This window comes from Perissodus microlepis, chromosome 17 (assembly GCF_051167445.1).
Source record: "Perissodus microlepis isolate ML-2025 ecotype Zambia chromosome 17, ASM5116744v1, whole genome shotgun sequence".
In the NCBI taxonomy this organism is placed as follows: Eukaryota; Metazoa; Chordata; class Actinopteri; order Cichliformes; family Cichlidae; genus Perissodus; species Perissodus microlepis.
Window position 1 is genome coordinate 4,912,811 of NC_140477.1, and position 15,276 is coordinate 4,928,086.

Sequence of the window (15,276 nt, forward strand, 5' to 3'; positions counted from 1 at the left end):
CCCTCTTTTATAATAAAGTTGAATAAAATGACAACAGCCATAATATACACACACACTCATTTAATCTATCAGCAACCAACTAGTGACTTGCTGCACCTTGTAAAGAGAATGTTTGACGGGCAAATATGGCTTATGTTTAAAGGCAGCATGTATTTTTTAAACACTTGCCTACTTTATTTAACAACCCAAAAAGTTTTATTTATTTATTTTTTCCGCCTGAGTTGGCGTCTCTGCAACATTACACAGTGAGGCTACCTTTGCTAGCTAGCATGATTATGTTACATTTTTAAAACTATATAGCAATGCTACTTTTATTAACCTGCGTGGTTATGCTGCATTTCCAAAACTATATATGCAACTACTTTTTATCACTGTATCGAGCATGGTTGTGTTACACCTCCAACTGCATACTGAGGCTACTTTTTGCTAGCTAGCATGATTAGACTACACCTTTTAAGCTATATAGCGCAGCTAACTTTTACTAGCTACCACGGTTATGCTACACCTATATGTAATATGAACTTGAACTCTCCTCAGTGCCTGTTCTTTGCTAGAGCTGATTGACTACAAAGGAACATATAATGAATACAATTTTATACAATAACTCTGTTATATTTGTCACATTAAGAGCTAGCTACTTAAAGAAGCATTTCCAAATTCCTTATGACACCATAGCTTTTGATCATTAGCCAAAATTAATAAAATAAGATCAATGTTATGAGTCAGAATGTCAATGGAAACAGTAAAATAATCACTTCTTATTATGTAGCCTTTTTTTGAGCACATGACAATACTTGAAAGTCCATTTAGAGCTTTGCAGGCTTATGGATCTCTTGAGTTTTGGTTTTACTTGCAGCTTTATAAAACCACCTCTTCTATCGTCGAATTTTAAAACTGGATTTATTTAGTCGAGATGTGGCACAGGAAATCTTTAAAGGATATAATACATGACATGAAGACCTTGGTGATAAGTACCTGCACAACAAATTTGACCCATTCAAGCCTGATCTCCCTTTCTAAGAACCTCATTTATAATCAGCCTTTTACTTTGCCTGCAAGGTTGGAGCTGCAAATGTTTTGTTATGGCAATATTATTTAGGTTGCCCATTTCTTTATTTACAGTTTAAAAATAACTTAAGCTTTGTGTGAGGTGTGAAATAGGCTCTGGCAAACACTCAAAATTTGTAATAGCTGCAGCACTTTATAAAAAAATATTCTGAAAAACTAAACGGAAAATTTCAGACCCTTTCACTGTGCGCTGTGATACACAGACGCTCGGGCCAAATAGCTGCGAAACATCAATGTGAATCAAACTGCATTAGTTTTCTCAATGAGGGATCAATTTCACGGCTTGTCGAGCAAATTACAGAGAAATATGACAAATATTCCTGTAATAAAATATCTGCTTGATCTCCTTAGCTTGTGCTTTTATTCCCTTTTCCCTGTACTTTGTTGTTATCTAGTCACTTCAGGTTCACAGGACTTTTATCCACTTGCCAGTCTGACCTTCGCACTCCTTTTTCCCGGTTGCTTGTGATGATTTATACATAGTGTTTGAATGCTGTTTTGTTCTTGCATTCATTTTCTTGGGGAGTAAGCGAAATGCATAAGTACCAACAAACGTATTAAAGACCAACTATTTAAAGGTACTTTTACTGTTGCTTTATGAGCCTTGGGCCATTTTGACTGTGTGCTTTTTCTTCTATTCCTCAGGACAACTATACATTTGCTCAGCCAGGCATCCAGAAAAAAGTCAAGGCCCTAGAGGAGCTGGTCAGCAGGATTGATGGTGAGTCATCTGCCTGGCTTCCATCCGTCCATTCATTCATTCACCCATCCATAAAGTACTTTCTGTTCACTGCTCTTCTGTTCCGATTTAATTTCTACTTACCTGTTCTTGCTTTTCTGATTGTTTAAGTTCTTTTCCTTTTCATTGCTTCCTATATTACCCACCTTTTTTACATTTAACATTTTCATGTAAAACACGAAAAACACATAGTGTGTTCCACAATCATTCTATTTTTCTTTGTAATAGTCAGCATATAAAGGACTGATCGAGCGAGCCACAATGACATTTTTGAAGCCTTATCATTAGCATTATAGCCTGGACCTGATCATTTTTCAGAGTGAGGGTAAGATGTTATCTCAGTTAGCAAGTTACAGCCACAGACTGGACATAAACACCTGCTAATTAAAAAAAAACAGAAACAAAACATACATTATGATAATTTAATTCACCAACACCAAAGCACAAACTTATGGGACCATCTGGACCTCACAGTAAGCTATCTTTATTCTGGTACCAAGCTGTAAACATCCTGTTTTCAAGCTCGAGACCAGCCTTTTAACATTAGGAACCAGCCTCGAGGGGCCATTGGAGGAACTGCAGTTTCTTGCATTCAAGTGTTGGTTTCATTGTTCAGCTCCAGAAGTTTCTGCTTGGGGAAAATGGAGGGAGAATATGAAGGAAATGTTGTTTATTATGTGTTTTCATCTGTTTTTCTTGTTTGTTTGCTTTTGGAAATGTATTGTTCTTATCTAGAAGCCGTTTCCAGTCCAGCCAGGGAAATCTTAACTTTGTATATTTATGTACATTTTATATATTAAGCCTATTGAGTATATTGGCTTCTGCATTCCCCCTCTAATAACATTAACCAAGTCATTAACTTCAAGTACCCTAGTAGGACTTTACTGTATGCATATAAATATCTGCTTGTTGCAGAGAGGAGGTGGAAGTGGGAGTAATTGGACTGATTTGACACTCTGCAAGGCACCGCAAATGTAAAATGAATAAAGAGAGAAAGCAAAAATAACTCAGCATGCCCTTAATGAGCCCACCCCCCAACTTTGAGTTAACAGTTAAACTCTTTGTTTTTTAAAAAAATGTATGTGTTAGAACTGTATATATTACACACCAGCCAGTTACATTTGCTTTCACACCTTAATTCTTCCAGGCTTATCGTCACTTTCTAATGACATGACATGAGAATTGTCTCTCGCTAATTTTCATTCCACTCGGCTGTCTGGAAACGCGTACGTGCTAGTGACTAATAGCACAAACCAGAGGCCTGCTGAGGCCTGGAAGTTAATGTATGCACACCGAGTGTACTCATACGCAGCTCAGTGACATTTCACACACGCTCTCAACTCGGTGTTAATTAGCAAAGCTACTTTTCCCTCTCTGGTCCCGTTGTCTTTTCCATTTTGTCCAAACAGTACACATGTCACCTGGTTTGAAATAGTTTTCCATCCAAACTTTGTCACTTAAAACTCGTGCGAGGTTTGCAGCAGCCCCACGATGCATTGTGCAAAACAAGGGCTTATCAAAGCAGGCTTTTGTACAATGGTCATGTTCCCGGCTAACCTTGGTGCCGTCCCACCGCCCTGTCACCCGCTCTGTCAGCCACAGGGAGGGGAGGACTCATCCTCTGCATCCAAATGGATGGAGGGTGTGTGTTTGTGCGCGCGTGTTTGTGTGTGCGCAGGAATGTGAATGTCAGAAAAAGTTAGCGAGCAAATGCAGGCCTGTCTGTTTGCATGTGTGATTGTGACAGAAGAGGTCCGTTGAAGAGCATGCACGTACGACGGTTGGTGTGTGTTTAAAAAAAAAAAATTGTGCGTACACTTGTGTTTGTGTGTGTGTTTGAGTGAAATACACAGACATACACACGGGAAGGGAAAAAAGAAGAAGAAAAGTCCTCCACCTCATCCGCAGTCCACTTCACCTCACCCCCACCCCACAACAGCAACGACATAAAAAAATGACTCGACATCTTTACTGTATCTTTTTCCATAAGTGCCCTGTCATCATAGTGGGGGGCAGAGAAATTTTATACCTCGCTAGGTTGACATTACCAGCTCTAATGAGATCACAGATAGCTTTTATCTTGTGTTACGGGATTGTTTTTCGCCCTGCTGTTGACATACCATCTGTTTTGAGAACAATAGCTTCTCATCTTTTCCAAAATGACCTATCAGCGCTTATCAGATGCAGGTTTATCCAGAGTGGTGTGTATTTTGATAGTGGGGTGGGGTCTTGTCTTATCCTAGCCCAGTGGTTCCCAAACTTTTTTTGCTAGGCCCCCCTTTGTTTTACAAGAAAAATGTTCCCATGTGCAAAAAGGGCTTTTTCTGTCCCTGCCTTTCAGAATAAAAGCCTCAGATTGCTACATAGTTTGTTTGCTGTCCTCCAGAAGAGGGAAAAGGAACTTAGTTAATACGCAACTGAAGAACATCTTACACAAATATGGTGAAGTAATTCATGAATAAATATTAATATAAATATTTTAGAATATTTCTGCAATTAGAAAAAAGGTAGAAACACAAAGCAGAGTTCTCTAAAACAAAAGAAACAAACCTTCATGGTTCATTAGAAGAAGACAAGCCTACATTTGTATGCAGCACTGTTATCGACTTAATCAGCCAGACCTCCTTTTTTAATCTTTTGCACAAAGAGGAGCACAACTATCCATCCTTTTTCTCTCACTTATCCTTATGTTAATTAAAATGAAATATTTTGTATTAATGTCAGGTAAGAATAACTTTAAAGCAACACCTCTAAGAAAAAGATTCATTTTAGTGATGGAGATGATTGAAAGTTTTAGCGGATATGGATCTTGCAACTATAATATTCACTATTAATGCTACTGTGAACTAATATCTTAGTGGGTCCAATGGAGAAAAACACTTATAAAGGGGTCGAAATTAAGCCTGGTCTAATGGTCTAATAGATATTGTTCATAACTATATTTCAGACATATTTGAAGAACAATTTCAGTTAATAATTCACATTTTTACCACTCAAAGTATTTGAAAAACCATGTACTGACATTTAGAGGAATTTGCTGTATGTGGCTAACTCTAGTAGCTGCTAACATTAGCTAGCTCCTCACCAGGAGCCTATGCTAAATGCAGCTGCACTGCTCCCTTTGTGTGGGGTTATGCCAGTTTGCTCTCACATAACTGTCTGCCATTCTTTCTTATTGTGTGTCTTGCTAATTTTAAAACTAATTGCTTTGGCTTCAGAAACATCTGAGATCAAACAGTTAACTAGTGAGGGCAAGAATAATTAGTTACAGAGTTACAGAGAGTGCAGTGTTTCATGACTTTCATAAGACAAACTGAGTAAACGGTATGTCGTAATAAAATTACCTTCTCTTCTAAGCAGAAGAAGGCGGTGAAGTGACCAAAAAAAGTGAAATGGCAGTCGCTGAAGGAGAAGCAAGAATACTGTGATCAAACGACTTTGTGTGCGTGTGTGTGCGTGCGTGCGTGCGTGTGCATACTCTATTCCTGTGAGGTTTGTGTTTAATTACAGTGACACAAATTTAATCCCAGAGAGGAACAAATGGTTCTGGATTTGTGCCAGGAAGCCCCAGCCTGTCCTCAACATTTGGTCGATTTAGCGACGCTAATCTTTGGTGTTCACCCAAAGAAATCCCCAAAAATGTTATTTCAACATCATGACTGCATTCAGTATATTACAGACCTGGACAGACATGGATATTAAAACCACTCAAATAATCTTTTTTGTTCTCCATGCACTTTATTTCTCACTCAGTACAGTATAAGCTCATATTGAACTTGAAGTAGGGAGACCAAAAACAAACTGCAAGCACTTGTTAAAAATGAAAGATGTTTATTACTTTGCTTCCTTACTTTGATTCGTGGAGTTGAAAGAGCTGTTGACATCGTTTCTAATCTTTTACTTCGAGACGCCTTCATTTCTCCCTCTGCCTGCCCGTCCCTCGGTCGCTCCTCCTCTGTAATTATCCTACTTTTAATAAGTGACGCTAACTCCCATTAGCCTTGCTTAACGCTAGCACATGTTCCTCCTCAAAAGAACAGCCAGTCTGTCAGCATGTAATGTTTTTCTGATCTCTTTATCGCTCCCTTATCTCTGTCTGTGTATTTGTTACATGCAAGTGCATTAGCGCGAGTTCATCAACATGCAAATTGCTAAAAGGTGAATTTATTTATGCAAATGAGGGGATGTACTTGCAGCATGCGTGCCTGACTTTAGTAGAACGGCTGGTAGCTGCACTGTGAGACTGTATTGCATAATGAGAAGCGAGGAAAGCTGTTCTCATATGTTTGGGGGAAAAAAATCTTTAGCTAATTTGGCTTTCTTGTGCGGTAGTTTTGTTTTAGTATTTTATGTTCCCAAGATTTAAGTGTTTTTTTTAAACTGCAGCAGTATGTTTGGCTTCCTTTTGTTTTCCCCCTCGTCAACCAAAGGCCCCCACCTTCCGTTTATTTTTTTTACGCCTTATGTTCAGGCCAACTGTGATGCCATTTAACCTGATTTTTTTCTTTTTGTTTGCTTGTTTGTTTCATATCTTCCCACACAGTCCTCCACAACCCCCAGATACTATCATTTGCAAGTTTTCTAACATTTTCTTTTTCAAGCAATTCACAGATTTCTTCACCACAGTCATTTCAGACCCTTCTTATCCAAAGCCTTACCGCCACGGTGCAAATCTGCTATCACATTGGTCCCTTGTGTTTTCAACTTTTGAGGGCACAAGGTGGAATTTTTGCATATTACGTGGCCTTTCTTTTATGTGAAATAAAAGGGAAAATAAAAGTCTGCTCTCGCTGTGCTTTGTGCTGATTAAACTTTTTCATTTTATAGAGCTGCGTCGTGCAGGAGAGCATCAGAGTGTCTGTGTAACAGTTAAACAAATAAAGTGGGATTTGGGGAAGCTAGAGGCACACACAACAGTCAAGATGTGTACACACAGCATGCCCGTCTAATTAGTTTACTCCCTGCAGAAGGAACCAAGCCTGTGTCTGAAGTAAATAAATCTTAACTCCTTTATACTTAGGTACAACTTCACTGCATGCCATTTTAAGATGAGATAAGATATGAGATACTTCAAGCCATATTTGGGCAACTATTTTACATTTTCATATTCATCTGTCCTTCTGGCAGCAGAGCTGAATCAGTCTGCTAGAGAAGTGGGCCAGAGGGTGGTCAGGATTATCCGTGATGGATAACAGTCGTTTCAGTGACCTCCTCTCCACCACAGCTTTAAAAGTGCACAGTTGGCAGCCAATCGCAGAGCAGCCTTCCTAATCATTTTATCAGTCTGCCAGTGTCACCTGCTCCAATGCTGCTCCCCACAGCAGACCCAGTCCGCGGCATTTGCCTAACTGTTTTTTTTTTTTTTTTTCAGCTTTTTTTTTTATTCTAGCAGTTCCTCATATGATTCAGTTATCTCTCTCTCTTTCTATCTCTCTTTCCTGGGTCCGCAGTTGGTAACAGTAGCTCAGGGATACTCTAACCAGAACCTGCAGCAGGTGAAGAGTGGGTTATGTACAGCTATGCCAAGCCCACTGAGGCTACAGAGTGGAGCAGGGACTACTTTTGGCAGCTGCAGTCCAAGATGGTGGAGTTGGAGTTAATCCACAGGATGAGAGACTCACTGGAGAGGCAGCTAATTAGATTGCTAAGTTATTTATTTGTCACAAAGTGCTTGGCAGCCTTATAAATGCTTATAAACATAAAAAATTCATACATCCATCCCTGCTGCTTGGCAGGTGCAGACAGTGACAAATGCTGACTAGTCGGCAGGATTGCGGTTATGAAAAATGAAAAGCTACACTGTAAATACACTAGGTACGCATCAAACAAAAGACGAGCAAATTCAAAATAAAACCGGTGTTAAAGAAAAAATGAAGACGGCAAGAAGCTAAAAGAAAGAAATGAAAGGTGGGAGGAGGAGAGGATAAAGAGAACGTGCGAGTGTAATTACTTTTTATACCAAGCAAGGAAAAATTGGCCTCATCAGCAGAATCCGAGGAGCTTCTCACTAGTTACTGTACGACCTCTGACCTTCTACTGACCTTCTACTGACCTTCTACTGTCCGACAGCCACAGGCTACGGTCTGCCGTGGAGAGCAGACTAGCCTGCTCTGTGGCCTCCGTCCTAAACTTTAACCAGCAGTTGGAGGGAAGACAAGACTCATCAGTCAATCAGTGTCTATGAGACATGTCATGCTCAACCTCCCCGAGCCCTTCTAACAACCCTGCCCAGTATGCTGAGCGCTGTGTACCAGCCAGACGGCTAAAAAGTCACGAGTTTAAGCGCCTCACTTCTGGGGTTTTTTTCCCTCTATCATTTTCACTGTCCCACCCCACCACGATATCATTTCATGACAAACGACTCCTCCTTTCCCCCACCCCCACCGCACACCTCTTCCCTTTGTGTTTGGTGAAGCCGCTAATATTAGGCAGAGCAAGTTCATTAGTGTAATTTAACATTGTCTAAAGTTGTTCCACTCTCTCCCTTTCTGTTTGGCAGCTAGCTCAGATCTGCCACCATGATGCATTTGCCGTTAATGAGCTAGCCTTGTTTATGCTTTTACAGCAGCATGTGATAATTAAACTGCAGAGAGGAGTGTGAAATAATAGCTTTGTGTTTACTTTGCGCCTTTTGCTCATGTGGTGGAGTGTGTGCATTTCTGTTAGACATGTACGTAAGCAGAGGAAGACATGTGCCAATCAAGTGCTGGAAATCAACAACGTATGTGGTATCTTGTCTATAAGGTTTTGCCAATTAAAGGTTAAAAGCTGAATTTGTGTGTGTGTGTGTTTGTGTCCTTGTGCATGCCAGTCAGCCTTGATTAAGAGCCCAGAGTGTCAGGGAAAAGGATGGGATAGTTCCTTGCTAACTGTTTTTTTTTCCTTCATAGGTTCCCTGACAGCTCTGTAATTACAGCTCTATTATGAAGTGTGTGTGTCTAGGAGAATGAGTGTCATGGGTTTGATGACTGTGGAACAGGGAGTCGCTGAATATTGAGTGGTATTTTTTAATCTTTTGTTATGTAAAGGCGCATTAAACAAACATTTATCAAGAGCAGAGGAAGGAACAAAGGCAGCCATTCTCACAGTCACTCCCTCACACACGGCGAGCTTTTTTTTTTTTTTTTTTTAAACAGACGTTTCCGTGTCTCATCCATTTTTCCCTGTGAGCGTCGGTGCCAGCGTGCCGCGCCATGACACTGACACCGCAACCGCATATTGAGAACGTGTTGAGATGCCAGATGCAACATATGGTCTGTTTTTTTGTTTGGTGGTTGGAGACATGAGCTGAACCAATTGTAGGAAGAAAGAAACAAAACACTGTTTTAAGGGTACGAGGAGTCTCCGAGTTGGCGCCTGTTGTTCAGCTGTTTGTCGATGGGAACTGAGCAGCAGTGATGCCACAAGAGTTAAAATAATGGAAGAAATTAGAATCCAGCTTACCTAAAATACAGGTCTGTTTCTTCATTACAGCGGACTTGGAAGTTTCTGCTGCTTTGAGATTGCTTTATAGTATGTAGCCTGCTGTGCTCCTTCACAGAAATACGGCGTAAACAGCAGCTACTACGATAGGTCCGTTTGGTAGCAATGTACCGTGTAAGCACAGTTTATTGATTGGGGCAAGGATGATGCAATTCAGACACACTGGCACACAAGTTTAAATGCAAAAAACCCACAAAAACACAACTTTGCCCACTACGCCGTGCGCTCTGTGGGGATTTAATGCAGGAGTAAAAATCTTTTAAAGCCTTGGCCTCAGGGCAGCAACCAAAAAGGGAATAAAAAGCTAAGGTTTTGTCAGAGGTTCCTATGTTTTCATGATTTTGCATCATTGCTAACTCGGTGCCTCTTTCACTGTATTTACCTGCATGCAGCCAAACTGCTCAAACATGATTGGTCGGTGGAACTTAGCGGAATTGCAGATTACAGACGGAAACCCGAGCCAAGAGTTTTGCCTCCTGCCTACAGATACTGTATCTGCACATCTATATGCACATAGAAATTATATTGAGTTAACTCCACATGCACTCTAATTGTGCTAGATATCACTGCAGTCACCCCCCATAATTCCAAAGGAGCACACTATTTAAATCTCTGGGAAAACAAAACACAAACACTGATTCAAAAGCTTTGACCATTTCTGTAATTTTCTATCTCTGCAGTAAAATAAACACCACTGATGCAGAGAGGTCAATCTGATGGTATAAAGCTTAACAGGAAGTTGAACCCCATCTTTAGAAATCGACTGAAATGAAACATTTTTGAGGACAAAGTGTCTTTCGACAAGGTTAAGGTCACATTTGACATTTGCGTTATTCAGATTGACTTGGGTTAGAAGTCAGCATAATACATTTTTAATCAGTTCCTGCTCAAAGCAGTCGTGTCAAAGAAATAATTACTACACGCCCTGTACGTTACATACATCCATGCCTTGGCTCCTCACCTCTGGATGCCATTGACCTACTTTATATGCATTTCATTCCTCGGCGCAGCGGCCTGCAATTGCTTTAGAGGGTTGTTTAACAATACAATTATACTTCCATTTTTCATCCTGGTTTAGCTTTTCTGAGACAGTTTTGATAGCTCTGTAATTACATCTCTGTTATGAGGGAAAGGCTGTGCGTGTGATAGTGACTGCAGCAGTAATTAACAGAGAAGGGAGTTCTGAAGGAATCTGTCTAGCTACGTACTTGTTACTGTCACCTTTACCATAGATAGAGTATTTTTTCTTTGCCGCTCCATGCAGGATCTCTGCTGTTTTGCTTTTGTCTTTACACAGAAAACTGATGGAAAAAGTTTAAATATATATTTTTTTATTATTATTATTTTGTCAGAATCTGTGCACCGCCACATGCAGCAGTACGAGGTGGAGTACCTGCAGTTTGCCTTTCGCTGGATGAACAACCTCCTGATGAGGGAGTTGCCATTACGATGCACAATCAGACTGTGGGACACCTACCAGGTACAACTGCACGCACAACAAAGTTACTGTTATTCTGCTTTCTTTTTGTTTTCACTTTATTTGTATGTGTTTGGTTTGCAAGTTTTCAAAAACTTGATAATCTCTTACTGTTTTGATATCAATTACATCTCAGCCAGAGCAGTATGACGCACCATTATATCGACGTTCTTCTTTTAACATTACAGATTTTCTCCATGGTGTTCTTGATTATACAGGGCTGGTTGTACAGCTTTACTTTGCGGCTTGGGCCCACCGCACAGTCTTGCTAGTAAAAGTTTACACTTCAGTTTGACAGAGGGGTGTTATTTGTTCATGACATAGAAATGTTTAAAAGTGGGAATAATAAACATTCCTGAAGCATCTGGCAAAGAAATTTCCATGTGTGAGACAAAAGTTTTACCTGAGTTAACTTATGGCTTAATTTTTATTTATGCGTGAGTGCCACAGTTAAAGCTTGATGTCAGACTGTGAGAGACAATCTTAATCTCCTTCAAACAAATCTTGACTTTTTTTTTTTGTGACATTTACACTGAGCTTATAAACCAGCTTGTAGAGTCAGAGACAGATTTTTAACCTTGATCGGAATGGTTGAAAACCCCCCTAATACTTGCTTATATGTGTATGTACATCTATATGTATTTCTAATCCACAGATGTAAATTAGCACAATGCACATTTATTAAAGAAAGGCCTTAAAAAATCTAAAATTGGCTTAAATTTACATAAGATTTGTAAAATTTTCACAATCACCAGACTATTGTTACTATATATTATATTGCAGGAGTTATGTGTGATCTCAATATTATAGCCATAATGTTTTTGCATCCACAGTATAATTTAGAAGGCTGTAGAAGGAGAGCAGCCAGTAACAGTTAACCTCGACCCCACAAACAGCGATTAAGGATTCAGCATATTGAATATAACTGTTCGGATATTTAATATAAAAGAAGGAAAAAAAACAATGTTTGTTTGTTTGGTTTTTAAGTTGTAACATTTGATTCTTTATAGATTGCACTACTGTTTTTAGGTTTTTATATGTGAAAAAAATATTAAACCTACATTAGCTAATTTATTGGTAGGTGTGGTATGTATTTGGGTTGGGGGGACTTCCCAACATTTATACCTAGCATGGGATCAAATTAAGAGGCTTGCAGTGCACGGATGGAAACTCCAAAGATCTTAAAGAAGAGAAAGGCTTTACTAGTCGGCCTTCAGTCGTTAGTCTGTGAAAATGGAAAGATGCAAGATCAACCTTGAGAAAAGCGATTATGAAATGTTTAAAAAGCAAACTGCACTTTAAGTCTAATAATCTTTCTACATTATATAAATACATGTAGAAAATGTTCTTAAACCCAAATAAATATGTACATTTGACCTTTACTATTATTATAACTGGTACCAGTTTACTTACATGGGCATAACACATTCTTTACTTTTTTTACCATTGCCATTTAGATACTGAATTTAATTTAAAATATCATTTTAAAGTCTTAAAATTAAATTGAACGTCTTCGTAGACTCCCTGAGAGAGTGTAATACTTGTTAGGTTACATGAGAAGTGTCGAGGGAAAAGGAATGAAAACCAAGTTTGAAATAAACTTCTCCCAGTGATGGCTCTGTGCCAGGCCTTTACAAAAACACGTATACGCATCTTTGTTGCTGGCGTCTTGCAGTCACAGCGTCTGGCCTGTTGTTATTCCTGCTGCCTGTTCTCAGCGTCTTCACCATGACTCAGAGTTTCTGTCCTCTTCTTTTCCTTACGTATTGTTCTTATCTTCTGTTACAGCTGAAAATGCTGATGTTTCTCGTCACATAACCTTTAGCTCATGTCATTTGTGTTTGCGTCACTGAAAAAAAGACTGCAAGTCTTGCGAATCTAAATCAGACATTTTTCATAAATCTGAAGTATTTTGCTGTGTGAAATGTAGAATGTAGTAAAGTGAATGAAGGGAAGGTGAAGGAGTAAAGTCTGCAGAAAGATTCAGATTGACTGCAGTAAAAATAGACGCGTACAAGAACAGAATTATTAGGGAACTAAAGCAGAAAAGTTAAACATGGGCATGTTGCAGCTGAAGTACATAGTTCACTGCCAACAAGCCATAGCTAGTAGTAAACAAATATGGTCAAAATCTATATGAGCTCTGACTTTGGGGAGTATAACATAGATCGCAGCTGGCACACAAAAGGGACATGGCAGAAGCATGTTTGTGCTGTGCTTGAATTAAAACACCTTCAGGGTATTTGAGGTCCACAGTGAATCAGATTTGTCCTTTCCATAAAAAAAGTCTGTGTTGTTGTTTATCCAATCTTCTCCAATGAATGTCTAGTTATATATTTTAATCACTCACAGTTTACTGTGTGAAAGAGGAATTGTGATGGAAGTAATAGCTAATGAGTCCAAATTGTAACGTAGTAGAGAAACACAATAAGCTAAAAGTAATCCAAGGAAGGGGCGAACCGGAGGAGCTACAGATTAACAAAGGAAAGGGAGCGATATTTCTATACATGCACATTATAAGGATAAGGATTAGTGGATACATGTGGGAATGTGACAAAGTCTAAACAGTAAAGTAAAGCAAGTGACAACTACCAAAGTAAAACAGCAAATAGCCCACAAGACAACCAATAGGGACACTAATAAGTCCTCCATAAACAGTAACTGGAACCTAAATATAGCAAGAACGAAAGATTCAAGTTACTAGAATCTAAAGAAAATACAACCTCGACCTAACAATAATCAAACATTGTGTGTAGAATCAGAACAAAATCAAACCAAACAAATTCCATAACAATAATTAAGAACCCAGAACGCTGCAAAAGCCTATGCAGTCTATGCAAAAGCCAAAGTGTTGTACCGTTGTAGAAATGGTAACATCAACAAAACATGTGAAGTCAGAAAAGAGATTGTGAAGTGTAGAAGTTCAATATATAAATAAATATAGATGGGAAATTATTAAATGGACAACACCCAAATCCAATCCAGTAACAGGTGTTCTTGAAACATTTATCATGTCATTAGGTGAAAAGAATAACTGCAATTTGGCAGTATTCCTCATATGGAAAAAAGCAGCATTTCAATACAAAGCTGACATGTTGCATTTTAGCATTGAATCCAAAATGAATCCCTGATTCTTAGCACTGTCATGAAGGGTTAATGTCATTGGGCTTAAGCATCTCATTATACTCACTGGTCTGGTCGGGAACCCAAACCAATCACTATTTGTATTTAACTGAAGAATGTTTTTGGAAATTCAGTATTTCAGATTACTTGAGGGACCTGAAGATTTATGTAATTCCTCCAAAATTATCTTCATAGAGAGGTATGTTTGTGTGTTGTCCACATTGAAGTGGAAGGCAACATTATGCTTGCGGGGAAATGAAACCTACAGGGAACAATGGAACTGTCCAGTGCAGAACAACAGCAGTCATTACCTGCTTCAACCCAAAACTGTGTAATTGGAGACTAAAGACGGGCAGCCGAACGATATCAAAGACTCCAGTCTCAGCCTGTCAATAGGGAAGCAAGAGGTAGGAAAGGTGGGGGCCGGGAGGTTAGCAGCAATCAAATTTCAAAATAAGGTTGCCCATCATTAAATCGATTGCGGATGGCAGTGTCTTCTCATGAAGCTAAATAAATAAAAATACAACATGCTGAAATGAGCCACAGAATATACTTGGACATAAAATCTTGGTGGAATCTGTGTGTAGGAAATGCTGTCTGTGCTATGCTCTGGAATATTCTAATTAACTATTTGAAAAATAACAAACTAAAGACCATCTTTTTCAAGATATAGGAGCAGACCCAGCTCTGCTATATTAAAGTCTGTATTATATAATGTCTGCATGGTGTCCATAGTAACAAGCAGTTACTTTTTATCATGTATCTCTAGTTAAGAGCTGACTGTTTTGGAGAACAGAAAATACTGTTGTCTTCTCTCTATAATCCACTCAGAGAATCATAAACTACGTGTGTCCCACAGAAAAATTGCCCTGGCATTTAGTCATAACTCATGTCTCATGTCCTGAATGCTGTTTACACAGTGATGTCACAATAGTGACTACGCTGATAGTTAGCACCGCAGGGCAGCCTCAGTTTAGGTTTTGATATTCTTTGTCACAAATTATCTGTCGCACATACCAAACGGAAGACGATGCTTCCACAAGTCTTACATAACATTTAAAACTCTATGAAAACAAAAATCTATGAGTTAACTTGTCTCTGCAGTGTTTGTTTAGTAGCCATACAGTACTATGCAGAAGTTTAGTCAAATGAAAGCACTCAGTTGCTTTAGCAGTCCCTTTAACCTTTAATCAAATATCAATGAAGTAGATGTAACTGTATTTCATATAATTACTTTTCCTACACTACATACAGTCATAGTGTACCACTACAAGTTTGATCTGATATTCAAGAGTGTTGGTGGCAGCTATTGTGGACCTGAGCATCGAGCCTAAAGCTGGGGCTAGGACTGGGCTCCAGAGGTCTGGTAATGTCACTTGTTTCAAAC

The 15,276-nt window shown here is 39.1% G+C and overlaps 1 protein-coding gene across 3 annotated transcripts in view; it reads left to right on the plus strand.

The window, feature by feature from the left end:
• The window catches only part of tbc1d22a (TBC1 domain family, member 22a), a 165,920-nt gene that overhangs the window by 110,635 nt on the left and 40,009 nt on the right, over nt 1-15,276 (plus strand). For all 3 annotated transcript variants that reach the window (XM_084910466.1, XM_084910465.1, XM_084910464.1), the window contains 2 exons: nt 1,714-1,789; nt 10,642-10,769. In XM_084910466.1, the coding sequence (XP_084766592.1) occupies nt 1,714-1,789; nt 10,642-10,769 (204 nt within the window). The remainder of the gene's footprint in view (nt 1-1,713; nt 1,790-10,641; nt 10,770-15,276) is intronic.